Source organism: Enhydra lutris, unplaced genomic scaffold (genome assembly GCF_002288905.1).
Source record: "Enhydra lutris kenyoni isolate GAN:26980312 unplaced genomic scaffold, ASM228890v2 scaffoldscaffold93, whole genome shotgun sequence".
Lineage (NCBI taxonomy): Eukaryota > Metazoa > Chordata > Mammalia > Carnivora > Mustelidae > Enhydra > Enhydra lutris.
This window is the reverse complement of record NW_019154177.1, coordinates 7,703,998-7,725,122: the sequence shown is the minus strand read 5'-3', so window position 1 is coordinate 7,725,122 and position 21,125 is coordinate 7,703,998. Positions and strand designations below refer to the sequence as shown.

Below are 21,125 nucleotides of genomic sequence, written 5' to 3'. Positions count from 1 at the left end.
TGTCTCTTTATTACTGATTATGAGGAATTTGATTGTGATGTGCCTTGTTACAGTTTTCTCTGTGTTTCCTTGTATTTGGGATTCGTTGAGTTCATTGTATCTGTAGGTTTAAATCACTGAGACTTCCCCTTAAATTTTTGAACATATGGAATATAGTCATATTAACTTGTAAGTTTTTTCTGTCTTTGTCAACTGAGTCTTCCATTTGTGTTAATTCTAGGTCAGTTTTGATTGATTTTTCTCTTGAATCTGGGTCATATTTTCATGCTTCCTTGGAAGCCAGGTTTGGTTGAATGATAGTCATTATTGTGTGCTGGACATTTTTGTATTTCTGTAAATATTCTTCAATTTTGTTCTGAGATGCTTTTAGGTTTTCTTAGAAATAGTTTGATCTTTCAGTTCTTGCTCTGTAGGTTGGGACCAGAGCAGTATTTATTTTAGGGCTAATGTCGCCTCGCCAATGCAGCAATACCCTTCTGAGTACTCTACCTGTGCCTCTGTGTTATGAGGCTGCTTTTTGTTTTGGTTTCACTTTTTGGTGTGTTGTCCCATCGTCCATCCCCTGCCCCCACAAAGTCTGTCTGCTAGGAACAATTGCAGGAACAGTGTGCCTACAATTTTGTAATTCCAGGCCCCATGGGAACTCTGGGCACTCTCTCTTTCTTATTTGTTTCAGGTGTGTTTCCTGGCCTTAGGGAGTTTCCTCACACACATACACTGTATTCTGCTGGATTCTCAAGAGGGACCCTCCACAGGTTTTCAAGATTGTGCCTCTGACCAGTTCTCCCCTTTCAGGGCTCTGTCCAAATTTGAGCTCCTTTGATCTCCCTGGACTCTCTGTTCCATCTTCTCAACTCAGGGAGTTTATTGGCCTCCAACCGGGTTCCTCCTTACTGTGTTACAACCCAGAAACTCCCCAACTCTCAGAGACAGGAATTAAGTTTGCCACTAAATGAAAGTTGAGTGCATGGTAAGTAGCAGTCTTTGGTCTTCAAGTCAGTTGTACAAAGATCGGATAGTAACACTTCACCTCTTTAAGAGGAACTTCTTAGTTCCTAGGTTCATAAATCTTTCAAAAGTGTTCTTCCTTCTTGGAGTCCATTTATCATGTTTCTGTACCAGGGAGCAGTTTGTAAAACTGTGTCCACCAGGACCAAGTGCCCTGTCTTTTGGAGCCACAGCGATCATTAAATGTGTGCCCTTTTTCTGAGATTTAAGGTGCTCACACTGTCCTGCAAGCTGTTTTAGCAACTACATTCTGAAGTCTGGTTGAGATTCGGAACAGTTAGTCTGATGTTTCTACAGTAACTCAATGGGACAAAGTTTGCTGAGAGATTTTTTTTTTTATTTATTTAAGTCATGAAGCAGTTAATCTTCTCTAAAATTGATCTGTCAAACCCATAGTAAGAATTTGTTTATAGCTCATCATTGCACCTATAAATTATTTCTTTAGCTTTGAAGGTTGTGGGCATAAAACAAAGAGTATGTTCGTGTGTTTAATTATCATTGTTTCCTGCTGAGGTTCAGCTATTCAAACGGATAGCTCAAATTTGCTTGTATTTTTCATACTTCCTTGAGATATATATATATATATATATATATATATACACACACATTTATATACATATATATCAAGGAAGTACAAAAAAATATATATATATATAAAACATATAACCCAAAGTATATATATATATATACTTTATATATACTTTATATACTTTGGGTTGTGTGTGTGTCTGTGTGTATCACATATAACACAAAGTATGACAGAGACAAAATTCCATTACCCAAAAAGATGATTGGCTTTCTTCATAAAATTTCAGTATTTGGTATGAGCAGTATAAATACCCTTTAAGAAAAACATAAATCAACTTGTACAAGGATAATGGTTTATCCCATGAGTCCACAAACTGTGGCCTGTGGGCCAAATCTGGCTCCGAGCTCATTTTGTAAGAAAGCTTTATTGGAATAAAAGGAAGCCCATTTATTTCCATTTATTTATGAACTATGGCTACTTTGAACAGTGAAGGGAACTACAACAGGACTGTGTCCCACAATGTCTTAAATATATACTACCTGGCCCTGTATAGAAAAAACATCAACTCCTGGTTTTTTTCCATTGGTGTTGAAATGAGGTAAATTCCTAAGACCAAAAACTAGGAGTTGGAAAGGAAAGTGGAGATAAACTGAATAGTACCCCAGTGGGAGACTCAAGTATGCCCTTTTGGGGAGATATCTGAGCAGCAGAACCTACACTTTGTAACTGGCCATTACTGAATCTAGTGTGAATCCTTTGTGCCAACATCCAACCAGGAAATGAGGCTGTCAGAAAAGAAGAATTCTTAAATTCTGTTTTATGGGCAATAACTATATCCTTAAGGTTAGCAGTAACTTAAAAGAAAAACACATCATGAACTGGGTAATGTGACTGAATTTAAAACTCTCTTCTCAGGTAGTGCTTTAATTGCAGTTGGCCGTGTTTGCATTCCTGCAAAAGCATGTGAGGTGCAGGCTTCAAAGGGAATAATAAAGCTTGAGCGTTGTGTGGGGGATTCAAAACCTTTTGCCCTCTCTGTTCTAGAGACCACAATGGTTATGCTAGGGAAAGGTCATCACTTGTATTTCTCATTATTAAAAATAGTACTTATTTTCACCTCATTTGCATAACATTTAATCTAATTTATTAATCAGGCCCTTCTCTTAAGCTTCGTATTCACTTATTCTTTATTTGGTACAGATACAGAATTAATCTGTAAAAGGCTTTCAGAGATTTTTGCTTTTTTATAATCCATATTCGATTATTGGGGTAGAGACATAGGTAGGAAGGATGTCTGGGCTTCAGCTCCCCTTGCATGCAAAAGGAGCCATTGCCTTTATCGTGGGGAGGGCCTAGCTCAGTGCCTTACACACGGTGAGTAGTCGGTATCACCTGCTGATAAACGAGAATTAAATACACAGACACTTCTGGTTCAGAAAGGCACATTGTCAAACCGAGATATCTCCTTTCCCTGGAAGCCTGATGAAAATAATAGTAAACAGTTTTAAAAAATCACTGAAAATGAGAGTGAGGTTTGTAGTGGACAAGATCACTCAGCAGATTTCTGGAACACAGAGAAAGGATGGAGGAGTGGAAGTCAGTAAAGTAGAACAGAGAGGGGGCGCCTGGGTGGCTCAGTCAGTTAAGCCTCTGCCTCAGGCCATGATCACAGGGTCCTGGATTCGAGTCCCACATCAAAATCCCTGCTCAGAGGGGAGCCTGCTTCTCCCTCTCCCTCTGCCGCTCCCCTGCTTGTGTGCACTCTTTCTCTGTCAAATAAATAAAATCTTTAAAAAAGAAACAAATAGGCGTGCCTGGGTGGCTCAGTTGGTTAAGTGACTGCTTTCAGCTCAGGTCATGATTCCAGGGTCCTGGGATCGAGTCCCACATCGGGTTCCTGGCTCAGTGAGGAGCCTGCTTCTCCTTCTCCCTCTCCCTGTGCTGCTCCCCACAGCCCTCTCAAATAAAAATGAAATCATAAAAAAAAAAAAAAACAGAGGAAGCTAGGGCCAGAGAGAACATTGGTCTGCCTTGGAAAAGCTGAGGTATGACAAAACCAAAGGTAAAAACAGGAGTTGACAGGAAGGACTTTATGTAGAATCCAGGAGTCTTTTCCTCAACCAGACAGGTTTTGAGAAATCTCGAAATAAACGGATTAGCTCCATTCTGGCATTTAAGGATATCACCTCAATCTGAGTCACACAGCCTGCAGGTGTCACTTAAATAGGGACCAGACATTTGAAAAAGGACTCCAACAATTATCAAGTCGGGCCAAGATTTCTTTTTTCTTTAAGCAGGAGAAGAGGACAGTGGAGAAAATAGATTGAATAGGAAACAAAAGCAAACTTTAAAAGAAATAATGAGTGATGAAGGAAAGACTCTCCTATTCATAAAAGAACAAGATGCTATAAAAATAGGTTGATCACAGAGCAAAAGCAAAACAATTGCTCTTGGATATTAAAAATCTAGTTGCGGGACGCCTGGGTGGCTCAGTTGGTTGGATGGCTGCCTTCGGCTCAGGTCATGATTCCGGAGTCCCGGGATCGAGTCCCGCGTCGGGCTCCCGGCTCCACGGGGAGTCTGCTTCTCCCTCTGACCTTCTCCTTGCTCATGCTCTCTCTCACTACCTCTCTTTCAAGTAAATAAATAAAATCTTAAAAAAAAAAAAAATGTTTAAAAAAAAATCTAGTTGCCCAAACTTTAAAAAAAAAAAAAAATTTAGTGAATGGCAGCTAAATCTGATGTAAGAACAGCTAAATAGCACAAAAAGGCAAAGAAATGGAAAAACAGAAAATACGAGCTTTAGAGGATCACTCTAAGAAGAATGGGAATTCCAGGGAGATGACAGGAAACGGGAGGAGATGATTTACAACATAAATATTTCTTGTAGCTGAAGGCCACGTGTGTGGGTTCTAGGAGCCCAGGAGTCCCTCGCACCGTGAGCGAGAAAAGGTGCACAGCTGAGTCGCTGTTATGAAATGTCACAATGAATGTCAGACAGGCCGGGAGGCTTTCAGGGAGGTTAGAAATCGAATAGCTTCAGCCAAATGAGAATCAGTGGCTGCAGGTTTCTCATCATCAACACTGGGTTTAAAAACCACCAGAACAGTGACTTCTGGGTTCTGAGGGCAACAGGTGCTCCGCATTAAGTCCTTTACTTAGCTGACCCGTGGAGCGTGGGCATGAAATTCACACTTCAGATCTGCAAGGACTCGGATTTTCTCTTCCGTACCATCATTCGGGTGTGTTCCCGGAAAGCCATCGGTTAACAGCCCTACGTGACTGAAGCAGAAAGGGCGTTTATTGGAGGACATGGAGGATGAGAGCACCAGGCTTGGAGAACAGGCAGGAACGAAGGAAGGATCAGTAGCCAGAGCCACAGCCCAGATGTCGAGCCCCAGAACGAGTCCAGCAACCCCAGTGATTTCTCCCGGGCGCCAGCAGCCATCACCAGACAGCCTGCTGGTTTACCAGAGCAATCCAGATTCCAGATCCGGGGCCAGTGTGTCTGTCTGTCCATCCCACGCAGGTAACGGGCCTGGCCCCTGTTCTGGGCAAGCAAGGAGGGAGTGCGCGGAGCCTTCAGCATCTGAGATAGGCCACTATGCCTCCCACCGAGACTGAGAGAGTCGGGAGTTTGCTAACCATAGGAGGGAAGGTTCAGAGGCTGGGCAGTCAAAGTGACAGGTGTCCCCGTCAGGCTTCAACACGGTACAGGGAGTGGAAGATCACAGCACGACAGCTTTACAACAAGCTTGCAGACAGTCAAGAGTCTCGACAGAGGTCCAAGAGTTTCAGGTGGGAGAGAAAGTGGGGACTTGACTTGAATACCTGAGAGGACGGAGAAAAAGCTACGATGGATGTACACAGGTGAGGTCATCTTTGATTGGGTGATTGTCATCACTGGGTGCTGGACATTTTTGTCCAGAAGTAGCTAGCCAAGCTTATTCCTTAGAGATGCTGAGTTGACCGCCTAGAGAAAGAGGAAAGTTGATTTCCTTGGGGAGGGAGCCACTAGAAGCTGCCTGAACTAGTGGATTTTTTAAAAAGTCATGTACATTGAATTTTCTTTTAAATTGTCTTAAATTATTCTTTTTCTCTTTTAAGTAGGCTCCACACCCAGCGTAGGGCTTGAACTCACGACCCTGAGATCAAAAGTCTTGGGCTGTCCCAACCAAGCCAGCCAGGCTCCCTGTCTCCAGTTACTCTTAAAAAAAGAAAGCAGATGCCTTTAGAAAGGGATGCCGTGGCCAGTGTCTAAGTCAACGGCTTCCGTCCCACAAGTCAGGCTTTCTTTTCCCTGAGAAGCCCTCGCACGTTATGTGGTTAGATTCCCAGACCAGTCCACAAACATAAGTTATGGTGAAGATGCCCTAGATCTGTAGTTTAAACATGAAAAGAAGAAAAACGGCCAAGTTTGGGGGCCATTCTCGGTCCCCAGTGGTGGGGGGATTTGGCGGGGGCGGAGGCGTGGGGAGGAGAGAGACCTCCGCTCCCCACCGGTGGGGCTGGCATGCATGATGGATGCGGCGTTCTTCCTCGAGGTAAAACGCACGCTTGCTACTTCTGTTTCCACATGCATGGCCGGGGCCTTCTGCATGCCCGTGTGGCTCACCAGGTCTCAGGGAGAATTCGGGTTCTGATTCGCTTCCCACCTAATAGCTCAGAGACAGACCCAGCTCTCGTGGATTCTGAACGTGCCCTTGGCTGAGGGAGGCTGGAGAGGACGACCTTGAGCTGTTCGTCCTAGGTACCCTCATCTCCAGGAAAAGGAGACACGGAGTGTGGTTCAGTAGCCACACGGCACGGAAGGGACCGACGATGTGGCTCCTCCTTCACCCAAGCCCCTCCCTACCCACCAGCACTCCTGACCCCGGGGCCCTCCACGTCTTTGCGCCTCTGCACATTCATGGTCCCGGACTCCCACTCCCTTCTGTGCAGGACAGAGCCCGTTGTCTCCCGGGTTGTGGTTCAAGCTCCAACCCCTCTAACCACCCTCTCCAGACCTCCACCCTCTTCTTGTCCATCCAGCCCCCCTGCCAGCCTGCCCCCAGCCGCGGGCTCCTTGCTGTCCAAACCATGCATTTCCTATTCCTGGTTTGCGTGCCGTCCCTTATGGCAGGGGCTACAGAGTCCTGGGATCGACCCCATACCAGGCCCTTTGCTTGACAGGGAGCCTGCTTCCTCCTCACTCTCTCTGCCTGCCTCTCTGCCTACTTGTGATCTCTGTCAAATAAAAATAAATAAAATTTATAATATTAAAAAAAAAAAAAAAACATTGAGTTCCTATGTAGGAACTGGAAGCTTTGTAGTCCTTTCTTAAAATCCTCCTGCCCTAACCTATCGACCTAATGGCCAGAATCCAAGGAAGATTCAGCTGTGGTCTGGTCTGGAGCTGGATGAAGAGTCTGTCCTTTGGGTTATTTCACTAATGAACCTAACCTGGCCCTCATTCTTTTTATCTAATTTCCATCTTCGGTTTCTCCTCTTCCTCTGTTCAAAATGCCCTGTCTCGTCTTTGGCCGCGAGACAGAATGTATCGTAGATCCCATTCTTTCCCTTGCTGGGATCTCTTATGAACTGGGGTAAAGGGAGTTTATTTTAGGGCTCAGTTTGTGAACTACAGCAGGCTATGCCTTTTTCTCGATTTAATTTTTTTTCCTGTGGTTCAGTCTAATGGTAGATAAGAACACCACTTCCCTCCCCATCGTGATCCTAGGATGCCTTTCTGATAGTGTATCCATCCCATTTCTGCTGAGAACTCAGAGCAATACCTACTGAATGATACATAAGATTTTCAACAGCCTAAAGAACAAACCAGCAGCTTTCTTTTGTCTAACCTCAAATGGCAAATGGAAGTGATTTTTGTCTTGTGATGCAAGTAACCCACACACAAAAACAAAACCACTGTAATCCTACCACCCCAAGATTAATACTCTTAAATTACTTGCTATATATCCTTAGATATCCATTCTTTCTATGCATATAATTTCCCCACAAAAATAAAATTTTACTACTCACACTTTTCTTTTAAACTTATATATAGATGTACGTCATTATTAATTGCATAACATTCCGTTATATAAATGTACAATAACTTAGTGAATTTTTCTCCTGTAATTGGGTGTTCATGTTGGACATATGTGGCAAAACATAAAAGTATTCAAGAAACTGGCTGTGCTGTTTTTAATAGACAAACCTTAGAACCAACATAAATGTTCTCCGAATATACTCCAAAGAGCTAAGTTGCTAGTTTAGAAGGTATAGCTTTAATATGTACACATTGCTTTGTAAAATACAATCAAATATTATAGAACTATAAACATGAAATCATTACCCTGTATTTAGTTTTATTTCTCAGAGATAACCTCCATTAATATATGATGTGGATCTTTCCAGACTTTCTTCCTCTCTGGATACTTGGAAATTTTTAGAGCAAAGTATATGTTTTATAGTTTTTCTTACCCTTATAAAATCCCATTTTATGTATCCTTCTGCAACTTTAATTTTCCCCCTTTGCACTTCTTGAAAACCTTTCCAAATAGGTAGAGCTTAATCTCCAGCATATGTATATGTGTACAGACACATACATGTCTACCTAGACACATGCATTACAACATACCTGCCAGCCTCACAGGTGGGTAATGTCAGAGCTTTGTGATTTACCTGCCAAGTGACTGTGGGAATTTATTGCTTGGTTCATTCAAAATAGATACATAAACTCGACTGAGTGCATGCCCAGTGCAAGGCTACTTAAGACCTGAGCTCATGGTCCAGTGAGGAAACCGGTAGCATATACGTGAGTTATGGTGGCAAAATGAGGCCCTGGCGCCCTGAAAATTGCTATGGCAACAGAAGAGGGACCTTTCCATCAGTCCAGGGAAGGCATGGGCTCCAATCCTGGTGTCTGACTTCACGGAGACAATAGGTACATCCTTACCTTCTCTAACTCGGTGCGAGGCAGATATGGTAATAGCTACCCCAAAATGCTGTCATGAATGCTTACTGGGAAAATGTAGTCATTTCTAGAAGAGCTTTGGGTGTCGTTTGGTAAGTGTTTGGTTAGGTAAATAAATCATGGTGTGCTAATTAATCCAGTATTCTGTAGCTATGAAAAATAAAGTCATTCTGTGTACCGACAGGTCAAACTTGAAGATGTGTGAATAGAGTAATGTGTGGTTTACTATCATTTGTGTACAATTTCTTTATAGGTTACAGTGGTGTGCACCTATATACATACTTGTAATTCTGTAGTCTGTCTAAAAGGGTATCAAGGGGGGAGGGGCGCCTGGGTGACTCAATTGGTTGAGCATCTGCCTCTTGATTTCAGTTCAGGTCATGACCTCAGGGTTGTGGGATCGAGCCCCGTGTCAGGCTCCCTGCCCAGTGGGGAGTCTGATTCTTGTTCTCCCTCTGTGCCTTCCCCAACCTGTGTGTTCACTCTCTCTTTCAAATAAATAAAATCTTTTAAAAATAAATAAAAGGTTATCGAAGGAACTGAACAGTCTTGCCTTAGAGAAAGGGAACAGGACCAGCAGCAGGGAGAGAGATGTGCATTTCTCATAAACACATTTGCGCTCTTTGGATTTCCTCGTGTGTTTATTGTGTAAAGGAAAGTTCTTAAAAATTATGGAACAAGTAAAAGTCTATGTTTATCATAAAGTAAGGTGACATCAGTTTAGTGAAACTTTTCAAATATTCTTACGTGGCAGGTTTTCACAGTCATTCTGTAAAGCTGTTGTAGGCACCAACCTTGGAGTATGCATATTTACTGACCGTGGGATCTTGGAAAAGTTACTTAAGCACTCTAAACGTCTGCCTTCTCCTGTAGGATAGGACATAATAATAACTACCTTCTGGGGATGTCGTGAAAATGAGATCGCATGATGAGATGGAAAGCAATGAACGGTGCGTGACGATGTGTCGTCCTCAGACGTTCTCGTGTTCTGGCTAATGCTGACAGGCTGGCTCTTTAGGGACAAGGGGTTGCCAATGGCGGTGATCTAACTCAGTCTTCTCCTGGCAAGAAAGGGAATGTGTTGGTTCGCACAAATGGAAGTCTTGGGTAGACCTGCTTCTGGGCATGGCTCTATCTAGCACCTCCCTCGAAGGTACTGGGACTCAGTCTCTCTCCATCTCTTTGCTTCCATGTTGGTTCATTACCCTGGTGGCTCTAGGCTTACATTGTACGAACTCCCAGTGACGAGAACCCACCGTTTCTAACCAAAGTCCCTGCACTGGCTAATTCTCCTGCCTTGGTCGTAGGCGCATTAGCCAAGGGACTGGAATGCAGTGATTGGTGGACCCAGATTGCAGTCCTCTCCTTTGAGCCCCTGATGGGAAGGGTCAGGCTAAGATGTTGTTCATCAGGGTTTTTGCTTGTCAGGCTGAGAGACAAAGAAACCACCTGAACCAAAGACTGTGGAGAAGTTTCTTCCCCGAAGGGAAAAATCGGGGCCAGGCTGGCAGAAACTGCATGTTCCCCCTCACGGCCCACCGCTTGGCTGCCTGACAGTTATTCCTATTATTTTTATATGTACATTTTCAGAAATTTAACAGTACAACTGTTCATTACAATAGCACGTCATCTCCGTTTGAGCTGAGGTTCTCAAATTAGCACATGGTTCCTTTATAATAAAAGCCACCCCTGATAATGCCTCAGGAACATAACAGTGGGGGTGACCCGCGGCACAGTCCTCCTGTCCAGCCTTTACTCTCAGTGAGGACCCGATGGCTTGGCCTTCTGCTGAGCACCAGGTAGATGCGTCACTTTACCGGTGGGGCCCTGGGATAGGAAGGTCTCTTTGTAAACAGAGTAACTCCCAGTTCAGGGAAATGGTCACCCTAAGCAAACAAACATCTCTCTCTGACTGAGAGAGATTTCCATCTGCCCTGGTGTGAGCAGAGACCACCTGGACTGTTTAAAACCTCCCAACCAGTTTTTTGGGTTTTTTAACCAGGCGTGCGTGCTTGCCTTTGTTAAGGTGAGCGTTGACATAACGCTGCTCCATCAGAGACCAGAGTGTTTGGCCCTTTCCCAAGAGAGAGCCCGGTTACTGTGCCCTTCTGTCCCCAGGTCTGGGAGCTACAGGTAGTAAGTACTGTGTGTTCCTCTCAAATCCGTTCAGCCCCTACCACTGCACCCTGGACGAAGGCTCATGGGATAGCCCTATCAGAAGCGTCCAGTGGGAGAAGGGAGATGACACAGTGATCACCTCCCAAAGCGCGCCCTGTCTCCTGCACCACAGTAAATTCCAGGCACTGGGAGACTTGGTGCAGCCCATAGGACCGCCTCAATTTCTACCCTCCAGGAGGATTTGCTGGGGCTGACCTCCCTCCACTGCTCATTTCTTGCTGTAGACGTAGGGGCTTGGTGATTGATTCCCTTAGAGGCTGAGCTATCTTAGACCTTTGCTTTCTGGACTTAAGGATTCTCTGGCAGTAGAATTGCCTTTAAGATTTTGTAGATTTTCTACCTAGTATTTAGATCGGATCAACTATCCAAAGGCACACAACCTGCCTAGTCCTGGTCCTTGAAGTTGGACCTCTGTCTCTTAGCAACAGATCTCCGGGAATTTCCCCAGCCTACAGTTTACAGCTTCCACAGGCCTTTGCCTCAAAGCAATTTGGAACAATAGCCTTGATGGGAAGACAAAAGTAATGTGCCCCCAGGCGGCTAGCCTGTGGGTGGTTCTTTCTTGCCAGTGTTCGGAGAGATTATATAGACTTTGAGACTTCCGGGCCCAAGAGTTCTAGGTCCCAAGCTCTTTTCCCATTCGGCTTCCTTCCAGGGCCCTTCACCTGGAGGGAATACAGCTCTGTATCTCTCAGATTGCTTTCTATGGAGAGAAAAGGCCTCCTTAGCAAAGCTGTTCCCCCCTCGACTTTCAGGCAAGCTTCAAATGAGGTCTCTTGTAGGTAATTTCCTGAAGGCCCCAGAAATGACCCACCCACTCTGCCACTCCGGAATGAGGCTTGCCAGCTCCCCGTTGCACCAGGGCTCAGCTCGACTCAGCCCGCCCCACAGGCTGTCACTTGCAACACCACACTTCCATTTCCCTAACTCGAAGAGCTTTAAGCAAAAAGGAGATGTTATGGGCTAATGCAACGGAGAAATCTGAGGCAAAGACCAATCGTGGCCCCTAGCATATGACCTTGATTCAGACTTTTGAAGGACAGACTCAGACCCTCTCTCTCCATTTCTCCACTCCACTCGCCCCTGTGGGCCCTCCATTCTCCATGGCTTCTGGCTGATGTCAGCCTTCTGGGGAAGGCACAACACCTCCTTGCCAGGAGTTCCAGAAAAATCCCTGGGGTTGGCCTTTTTTTTTTTTTCCTTTTTTTTTTAAGATTTTATTTATTTATTTGACAGAGAGAGATCACAAGCAGGCAGAGAGAGGAGGAAGCAGGCTCCCCACTGAGTAGAGAGCCCGATGTGGGGCTCGATCCCAGGACCCTGGGACCATGATCTGAGCCTAAGGCAGAGCCACCCAGGCGCCCCGGGTTGGCGTTTTTTTACCCCGCTTTGGTCATATGCAGTTCACCGCGGCCATTGGCGGGGGGGGGGGGCAAAGATCAGCCAGGCCGGGGTCTCGTCGGGGCACAACACACTTGGGCTAGCACCGGGGAGGACTGCTCCCCCAAAACAATCAGGGAGATTTTGCCTCATGAAGAGGGCATGTTTGGTGGGCCAACCGTCACAACAGGCTCACACAAGGATTTGACCGAATATTTGGGAGGAGAAAATGATGTTAAGAAATCTGCCAGATGTCATTCCTAGGCCTTTAGAGTGAAGTTCAGCCCAGCATTGCCCAACAGAAAAAAGGCAAGCCACAGGGTAAAAATTCTATACATAGATAGAATACTAATTTTCATACTATCTGATTTAATCATATTTCATAAAGCCAAAATGGTATCATTTTAACATGTAATCTGTGTAAAAATGACTAGTGAGATCCTTTACCCTCTCCTGTGCTAAGTTTTCGACCTCCAGCGTGTATTTCCTACTTCGAGCACATGCTGCTGCGGGGAGGCCACACGCGGCTGGGGACTGGTGGAGAGAACAGAGCAAGATTCGCGGGTAACTTTCTATAGAGAGGCTGCATCTCTGTCCTCAGCTGATAAGTTATCCCTCCGTTTCCATGTCATGAGGGGTTATGTTGAAATTGTGCGTCCCCTCACGAGAAGAACGTGGCCATGCCGGGTGTCTAGTCATTGGCTTTCCTGTCCAAACACCCATCCCACCGTACGGTTAGTTAGTACACAACAGTTACTTAATTATCTGTCTCCTCTCTAGGACTCTACAGGCTAGGGAGGCAGACGCACTTACCCATCTTGCTTTACCTCTGTTCGCTAAGACCAGTGCCCAGTCCACAGACACTAAATGGATATTTTTTAAGTAAAATTAAATTAGATGAAAAACTTGAATGAAGGGGTGCCTGGGTGGCTCAGTCGCTTAAGCGTCCGACTCTTGATTTCAGCTCAGGTCATGATCTCAGGGTCTGAGATCAAGCCCCATGGGGGGGCTCCATGCCGGGCATGGAGGCTGTTTAAGATTCTCTCCCTCTGCCCTGCCCCTCCCTAAAATAAAAGAAAAAACTGAATGAAGACTCCTCATTGGCCTGGTTTGATGACAAAAATGGAGACAGGAATACTAGTGGAAACCCAAGATTGAGCATTTGCATTTTTGTTATTCTGATGAATGACCATTTGTAGTCTGTGACTAGCTGTGTTACTGTTTAATCACTCTTTCTTTAAACATAAATATATGTATAGAGAGAGAGTGATTGAATACCTACAGAAACCCAGGCTGCTTGCCAAACCCTAGGTATACAAAGATAAATGGGAAACAGTCCCTGCCTTAAAGGAAATGAGAAACAGATAAGTAAAATAACCCTTCTATCCAATAAGTGTTATAATACACAGAAACACAGTGTTTGTGGGGAGCATAAGGAAAGAGATCCAACCCAGATCAGAGATGAGTGAAGGTCGGTGGCTGAGTGTCGCAAGGGAAAAGCGAATTTGCGCTCCAGGGTGTCTGCTGTGGTCTGATTGTGTCACCCCACGCCTGGTACATAGTGTTGAATCAGTGAAAGGGGTAAGCAGAGTGGCCCGTGACCTAACCCTAAAGGACCAGTGGATGGGTCCATCTGAGCCTAGACAGGTAATCCCTTGCAGGTGAAGAGCGTTTCAGCGTCGGCACAGACCTGGAGCCAGCAGCTGGCCGGGGGGCATGACAGGGTCCTGGGTGAGGCAGAGCAGAGGGGCCAGCAGCCTGTTTGGCTGGTCTGTGTCCCAGGCAGCCCCACTGCTTGTGATCGCCCACGTGACCGGTGATGAACGATTGCATTTTCCCGTTGCAGGCAAAGCGAAGGCTGGAGCTAGGAGAAAGCGGTCATCAGTACCTCGCAGATGGCTTAAAAACCCCCAAGGGCAAAGGAAGAGCCGCCCTGCGAAGTCCAGATAGTCCAAAAAGTAAGGATCCCTTTGGTCTCGTACTCTCCTTGGTGTGGGCTTCCCACCTTTCAAAGCTGCTGGCTGAGAGGGAGCCAAGATGGGGATAATTGTGGCACGTTGTGTCCTTTTCTACTTCTCTCTCTGTTCCCATCCAGAAAATAACAGAGTATCTGCAGACACCCCACAGACACTGTAGGGTCCCTTCGGTCCCTGAATACTGACTCGGGAGGAGGCCTTTTTAAATGTGTGCGGTGTCATTTTTCAGCTCGGAATACAAGCTCCCTGGCACCATTCTATAATCAAATTTAATTTTAACTTCCCTTCATGGACATCACTTTGGAGACCAGGCTCCCGGGGCGTAGAACGGTGCCAGGGTCAGTCAGGTCTGCGCCCGCCTCGTCCTGTGGCTCCGCACAAGGCGCTGTCAGAATGGACCAAAACCCAACCATGGCAGCTCGTTTTCCTTTCCACTGATTGTTTCTTTGACAAAAGAGAGAGAAGGAGGTTGGAAACAATGAAATAGCCCTTTATGTCTCTGGTGTTTAACAGAGATGCTAAATTAGACTTTGTTCTCCCCTTTCCTGGAGTTTACGAATCGGGCCGTCCCAAACCCTGTGCAATGAACACCTGCCCAACAGCTTAAATATGGTATTGAATGAGGACCTAACATGCAGGAGGGACAGGGCGAGTCGATGGAAATGCTGGTTGGGTAGTCTTCATTGACATGAATGCTGGTGCCCAGGTCCCAGACACACACAGACCATGGACCCTGCAGAGCTGGTTGCGGGGGGTCAGGTTGAGTACCCCCCACCACCCCCATCATGAAAATGAAATGCAGGAGAGATTCGCAGCCCCGGCCCTCGTGGGTTGGGCTCTGCACGTGCTGGTGCTTGGAGACCATAGCACGTTTTCATTCGTTCAACAGATAATGTTGAGGCCTGCCGTGTGCGGGACACCTCCCTAGACCCAGGGAGGAGGGTGAGGCCAAGTCGGAGCTCCTGGGAACGTCACAGCACAACGCTTTCATGCAACGGGAATTCGTACTGTCCCTTCCTTTTCTAATAAAGCCATTTCATAGCTTTCTGTAACTTACCGAGAACACTGGCCGTGGCTTTGCTTGGATGCTAATCCTTGGGCTGCAGCGGGAAACAGGGCTCGCCTACCTGCAGAGAAACCCTTCATTTCTTTACCTTTCCCCCTATCCCCCCCACCCGCTCGGCTTTTGTTTTTCTTTAAGCTCCAAAATCTCCCTCAGAAAAAACACGGTATGACACATCCCTTGGTCTGCTCACCAAGAAGTTCATTCAGCTGCTGAGCCAGTCCCCCGACGGGGTCTTGGATTTGAACAAGGCGGCGGAGGTACTGAAGGTGCAGAAGAGGAGAATCTACGACATCACCAACGTGCTAGAGGGCATCCACCTCATCAAGAAGAAGTCGAAGAACAACGTGCAGTGGATGTGAGTACGAGCCACGACCCCGGGCCCTGGCACCACGTTCACGCCCGCGCTGCTTCCGTGGGCTCCTCCCCGCTGCCCCTGAGCCCCCAGCCGAAGTCCAAGGGCTCTTTGCCCTCTAGATGCGGTCGGAGACGTTGAGTTGGCCTCAGGCAGGGGGGTCCCTGCCCACTCCATGAAAGTGCTGTTCCTCTGCACCCGGGAGGCCGCGTGTGCTCACGTGTGTCACCTGAAGGAGGCTGGCCCATGTCTCCGGCTCGTCTCTAACAGGGGTTTGGAAATGAACACGGCTCTGTATGAACACAGCCGTGTAGCTGTCCCATGGCCACGTATCATCATCCGTGGCTCTAACAGCGGGTCAGCTCGCTTTCTGCGTAAATAGAGGCAAGACTTAGAGGCCTCAGTCCCTCCTGGAACGCAGGGATGATAACACATGCCCCCTGTCCACCGACACGTGTGACTCAGTGTATGGTTAGTCCCGTTTGTGGATTGCGGACGGAGCACTCGTGTGGCCGGTATTTTAGGAGGAACGATGAAGGCATTGTGGAAAGGAACAAATCTGTTATAGGCTGGCTTAGAGAAAAGACTCCCTCAAACATGACTTGAGTATGGGGAACTTTTTGTACTTTTAGGGAATTTTCTGACAATCCAGTGACCCATTTTGGCCTGTGGTTTAGAGAAACCTGTTGGGTAGTGGTCTTTGTTCATGTGTACAGCGCACACATCTGTTCCCTTAACCTCCTTTTCCTTCTCCGTGGTTGCTAGAAGACCCGCAGGAACTACCTAGGTCTTTTGTGCTTCCCGAATGACATTCTGTTGAATTTGAACCACTCCTCTTTTCTTTCACATTTTTCTATCTCTCAATATCTCTTTATCCTTTTTTTCCACCCGTTGTTTCTCTTTCCTCCCGGGAGGCATGTGGCAGGCAGGGGCTCCTCCTTTTGCCCTTTGAATTTGAGCCTTCTGAAAAAACAGGCCTCCTGGAGGAAGGAAACCTGGAAATTACAGTGTTGGGGGTTTATTGGGTTTCTTTGCCCTCCACTTAATTTCTGTAGTGTGAGAGGTGAAGGACTGTGTGGACAAAAAGTAAATACAAAAGTATAAATGTTCTGGGGCGCCTGGGTGGCTCAGTGGATTAAAGCCTCTGCCTTCGGCTCAGGTCATGATCTCAGGGTCCTGAGATCGAGCCCCGCGTCGGGCTCTCTGCTCAGTGGGGAGCCTACTTCCTCCTCTCTCTCTGCCTGACTCTCTGCCTACTTGTGATCTCTGTCTGTCAAATGAATAAATAAAATCTTTAAAAAAAAAAAAAGAATATCAAAAATATGAGATAGCAAGAGCTAAAAAGAAAAAAAAAAGTATAAATGTTCTGATGTTAACACTTGGCTAACAAGTGGGTCCTCCTGTGTCAAGGGGGAACATCTTACTCAAAAGGACATTTCTAGGGCAGAGTGCCTGGGTGGCTCAGTGGGTTAAAGCCTCCGCCTTTGGCTCAGGGTCCTGGGATCGAACCCCTCATTGGGCTCTCTGCTCGGCAGGGAGCCTGTTTCCCCCTCTCTCTCTCTGCCTGCCTCTCTGCCTACTTGTGATCTCTCTTTGTCAAATAAATAAATAAAATCTTTATTAAAAAAAAAAAAAAAAAGACCATTTCTCACTGCCCCTCCCCCGCACGCTCTCCCCCTTGGCCCCCGAGCAGTTACGAAGAGTCTGTGTTTGGGTTCCCAGGGGCTGCAGTCTGTCTGAAGATGGGGGCATGCTGGCCCAGTGTCAAGGCCTGTCCAAGGAAGTGACCGAGCTCAGCCAGGAAGAGAAGAAATTAGATGAACTGATCCAAAGCTGCACCCTGGACCTCAAACTGCTAACCGAAGACTCAGAGAACCAAAGATATCCTTTATGCACCTGTTCCTTGGGGGTTAGTGCCTTCTAGAACACAGCCAGTGTTGAACACAACCAGTGTTGACAGGCTGACTCTTCCGCACAGGTAGAATTTTACTCTGGTTAACGCATGTTCTTCACGTGTGGCTGGGGACATACGGATACACGCAGCGCGTCGGGCAGCACTGTTCTAAAATAGATAAGGTGTCAGCGTTAATATTAATGACAACAACCAGCAGCTCCCTCTCTGTCTCCCCAGATTTCTGGTGGGCGTCCGCTGTCACTGTTGGGGTTCTCACATTCTATTTTCTTTTCATCAGATATTGGAGCAATGGGAATTTGTTGAATCTGTCTGAGCTATAGCTGAAGGAACGAAGAGCCTAGAAAAATCATTCTGTAGCCTCTAACCGTGCGTTAATGCTGATGTTCAACACCAGAAACTGATTTCTGAATCTCCCGCCCTCCCACCCCCGATGCCTGAGACGTCTCAGTCTGTCCATCCATTTACAGACATTCGTCCTTAGAAATAGTTTTAAAAGCCAGTTCTTGTCAATCTGTTGGCCGTCATAGGAAAACTCGCTGCTCATCATCTCACTTCCGACAAAAAGGGAAAAAGATGACTTCGTCGCGTTGACGAGAAGATTTTGCAGTATTCCCAGTTATGCATAGAAGATGAAGCCCGTATTTTAAGAAACCCCACCTCTTAAGTTGTGTCCCCCCTTCTGATTGTTCCACATTACCTTTTATGTCTGAGAGGCTTTCCCCTTGGAGGGTAGGGGGACATTTATTGTTCAATTGAGGCTGTTTTTTGAAACTGCGATTACTCATTTTCTGTCGACCACAGGATTGATCTTGCCCACTGATGATTAGTGAGGTGGAGAAGAGGTGTGGTGATTTGAACCCCCAGTGGCAGCCAGAGTGGGCTTATGGGGGAATAAACAAGAATAGCTCTAGTCGAGCTGTTTCATTCACCCTTTAGCTGGGAGCTCCGTGGAGGACGAGACAGGGTGGTTACATGTGATTGGCAGCTCTCTGGAATGTGCAGCTTACAGCCTCGTCGACAACATCAGCTTCCTCTGGGGCCTTTGTTGCAGACACTGAAAGCTTCCTTGTGGGGAGCTGCTAACCCAAAAAAGCAAATTCAGGAGGGAGCCACAGTGGAAGTACTTTTAAGTTTGTAAGATCAGAAAACGTGTTTGCACAATTTATTTCAATTTGCCATTCGGTTCCGAATGTGGTACGGCTTGTTCACAAATGTGTTGAAATTTTCCTTCCTGCAGGATGTTGAGTAACGGTAGATGAGTTTTTATTTTAATAAGTACTTGTCACGTAGCTTTTTGACAGTGGACTTACGGGGTAGGTACCTGGTTATCAGTTTTTCCATGTTCTCAGTGAAAACTCAGAACTGTCAAGTCTCGTATCAAGGCAACAGTTGGCTTCCTTGACGAGGTACATGGTGACCTAAGACCCAGACTCTTGCCTGAGCTGTGTCCTGTAAGCTCAGCACTGAATTTGCTGTCATCTCAACCATTAAGACTTAAAGAAGACAATCTGTGATAGATATCCCTAAAAATACATACAGATCTGGGGTGAATGTGCTTTTTTTCTGCACAGTAAGGTTCCTAGCTTCCTTCAATTTCTAACTAAAAGCCACTGTTCTAAGAGAAGCATTTCCTCCTGACTCTCTAAACCTTATTTCTGTATGAAATGTGTTAGATCACAGACTCTATTTTCTAATATTATATTACCTGCAGAAAGGTCTTCATTGAGTCATGTAATTTGCTGTTTTATCCTAGGCATTTTTTGTGGGCTAACATAAAAAACACAACAGGCTAAAGACATTGTACATTATTTATGTCACTCTGTGTCCCTTATAGAAGAGAGTTATGTGACTCTTACAAGAGAACTATGTGAGCTCCTTTAGTGCCAAGTAAAAACTCGTCTCTCCAGGCAAGCTTGCATGAATACTCTATCATGTAGTAAGTACCATAGTCTTTCATGATATCCTCTTAGGTTCGGCCACCAGGACACTTAAAAGAATTGTTCAGCACCCAGAAGTCATGACCAAGGGTAGTGAAATACTCTTTCACTCTCATTTCCTGCAACAGTGTTTCTCAAATTAATTCAGGTTGCAGAGCACTTAGAAGCTGCCTTCCCTCCTTGTGAACACTGAAATAGTGATAGTGATATCATACAAAGGATAACTTTTTTCTAACAGAAACGATGACTTTCTTATCAGTAGGCAGTATGCAATCACAACCAGCCCAAGTGCCCTTAAGAAAACAAGCTGTCTGCCTGACCCGTTTTCTGAGTTCTTCCACCACAGTGTCTGTTGGCTACTCGTGCGTTCATGTGCGTGGCTACAGACATTTGCTAATGGTCAAGCAGCAGACAGAAGTTACCAGAGTTCCAAAAATTATATGGGCAAATAGAGCTTACCTTTTTTTTTTTTTCCCTGTAACTTGGAATCCGCCATCTTTCAATTTGAGTGATAGAACCACTTCACCAAAGTTCACAGAATGTCTGTGCTAGGAAATCCCCACCAAACTGGGTTTGGGTTTTCTTCTGATAATTTAACTATTCTATTTCCATGTTTAACATTCTACATCACCATGGGCTTTTTAGAAATGAGTAGGAGAACGCTATCGATTTGTCTTGTTGTTTTGAGTATCAACCAGAAAAGGTTTGCGAGAGATCCCATGTGTCTAAAGATCGAGACAGAGAGACCAGTATGTTCTTACAAGTCATAAAATACTTGAAAATTTTTCCATGCATCTGTTCTGTCAGTCTTCTAAATGGTTACATTCCTTAACAGTTACTACGTTAGCTTACGTTACATATCAAGATATTCGAAAAATTAGTGGCCTTAAAGACCAAACTGTTATAGTTGTCAAAGCCCCTCCAGAAACAAGACTTGAAGTGCCTGACCCAATAGAGGTAAGGAGATAACATCTTTGTTCATCTGCAGAGATCTTTTTGGAGTGCCCGAAGTTAAAGGATCATTGACGCGTGGTCAAAGTATGCATTCGCCTGACACTCGATAGTTCTTTCCCATCCCTTTTATCTAACTAGAACTTCAAAAACATTTCAACAGTTCAGTACATATCGAGTGTCTCAAAAGTCTAATTTTAACATCGTGGGGCCTTGAACGCAGGGTATGGTGCCCTGTCCCTCTAGTACTTTTTCTTCCTCAACACTTGGTATCTGGAGGTTCTGACTGATTTCAACCGTTGGGGAATTTCATGTTGATTGCCTTGGATTTGTTCCCCACCAGGAATAGACATAAGTGTTTTAATGTATCTCCCTAACTTTAATTAAAAAAAAAAAAAAAAAAAAAGTATCTCCCTAACTTATCGTAGCACATTTTAAGAATTTATCTTTTAAAACATGTTTACTTTTAAGAAATCACATGTGACTTTGGCTGAATTGGTAGACAAGAATACTATAAGAAAGTAGGGAGCATATTTTTGTGATTAGTCTCTGATAATCTTTGCTAATATACGCCTGGACCCTAACTATAAGATAAAGAAATGTAGCAAACAGAAAATGCGTAGAAAATAAAAAGAGAGTGAGAGTCACAAGCTCCCATCTAGGGTAGAGTTCTCACCTAAATGATAATAATAGAACTATGACCCAGATGAAGAAGAATTTTAGTTGTTAGTGTGCTGCATTCTCTTATTAAACACTGCTCCTAGCACTTAATACTCTTCATCCAGTGGTTATTAAAGTTCACCATAAAGGTGATAGCAATATGGAGATACCGTCTTTGAAACACTTGGAGGACCTTTTCATAGTTTGCATAGGAG

General features: G+C 45.3%; 1 protein-coding gene across 2 annotated transcripts in view; it reads left to right on the top strand.

Moving 5' to 3' along the window:
* Nucleotides 1-21,125, top strand: part of LOC111138625 (E2F transcription factor 3) — a 72,073-nt gene that overhangs the window by 48,788 nt on the left and 2,160 nt on the right. Inside the window, exons 2-5 of one of the 2 annotated variants that reach the window (XM_022490656.1) lie at nt 13,900-14,011; nt 15,231-15,450; nt 17,170-17,328; nt 20,142-20,256. In XM_022490656.1, the coding sequence (XP_022346364.1) occupies nt 13,900-14,011; nt 15,231-15,450; nt 17,170-17,328; nt 20,142-20,256 (606 nt within the window). Of the gene's footprint in view, nt 1-13,787; nt 14,012-15,230; nt 15,451-17,169; nt 17,329-20,141; nt 20,257-21,125 lie in introns of those variants that run through there. The other variant, XM_022490657.1, reaches the window with a different exon arrangement.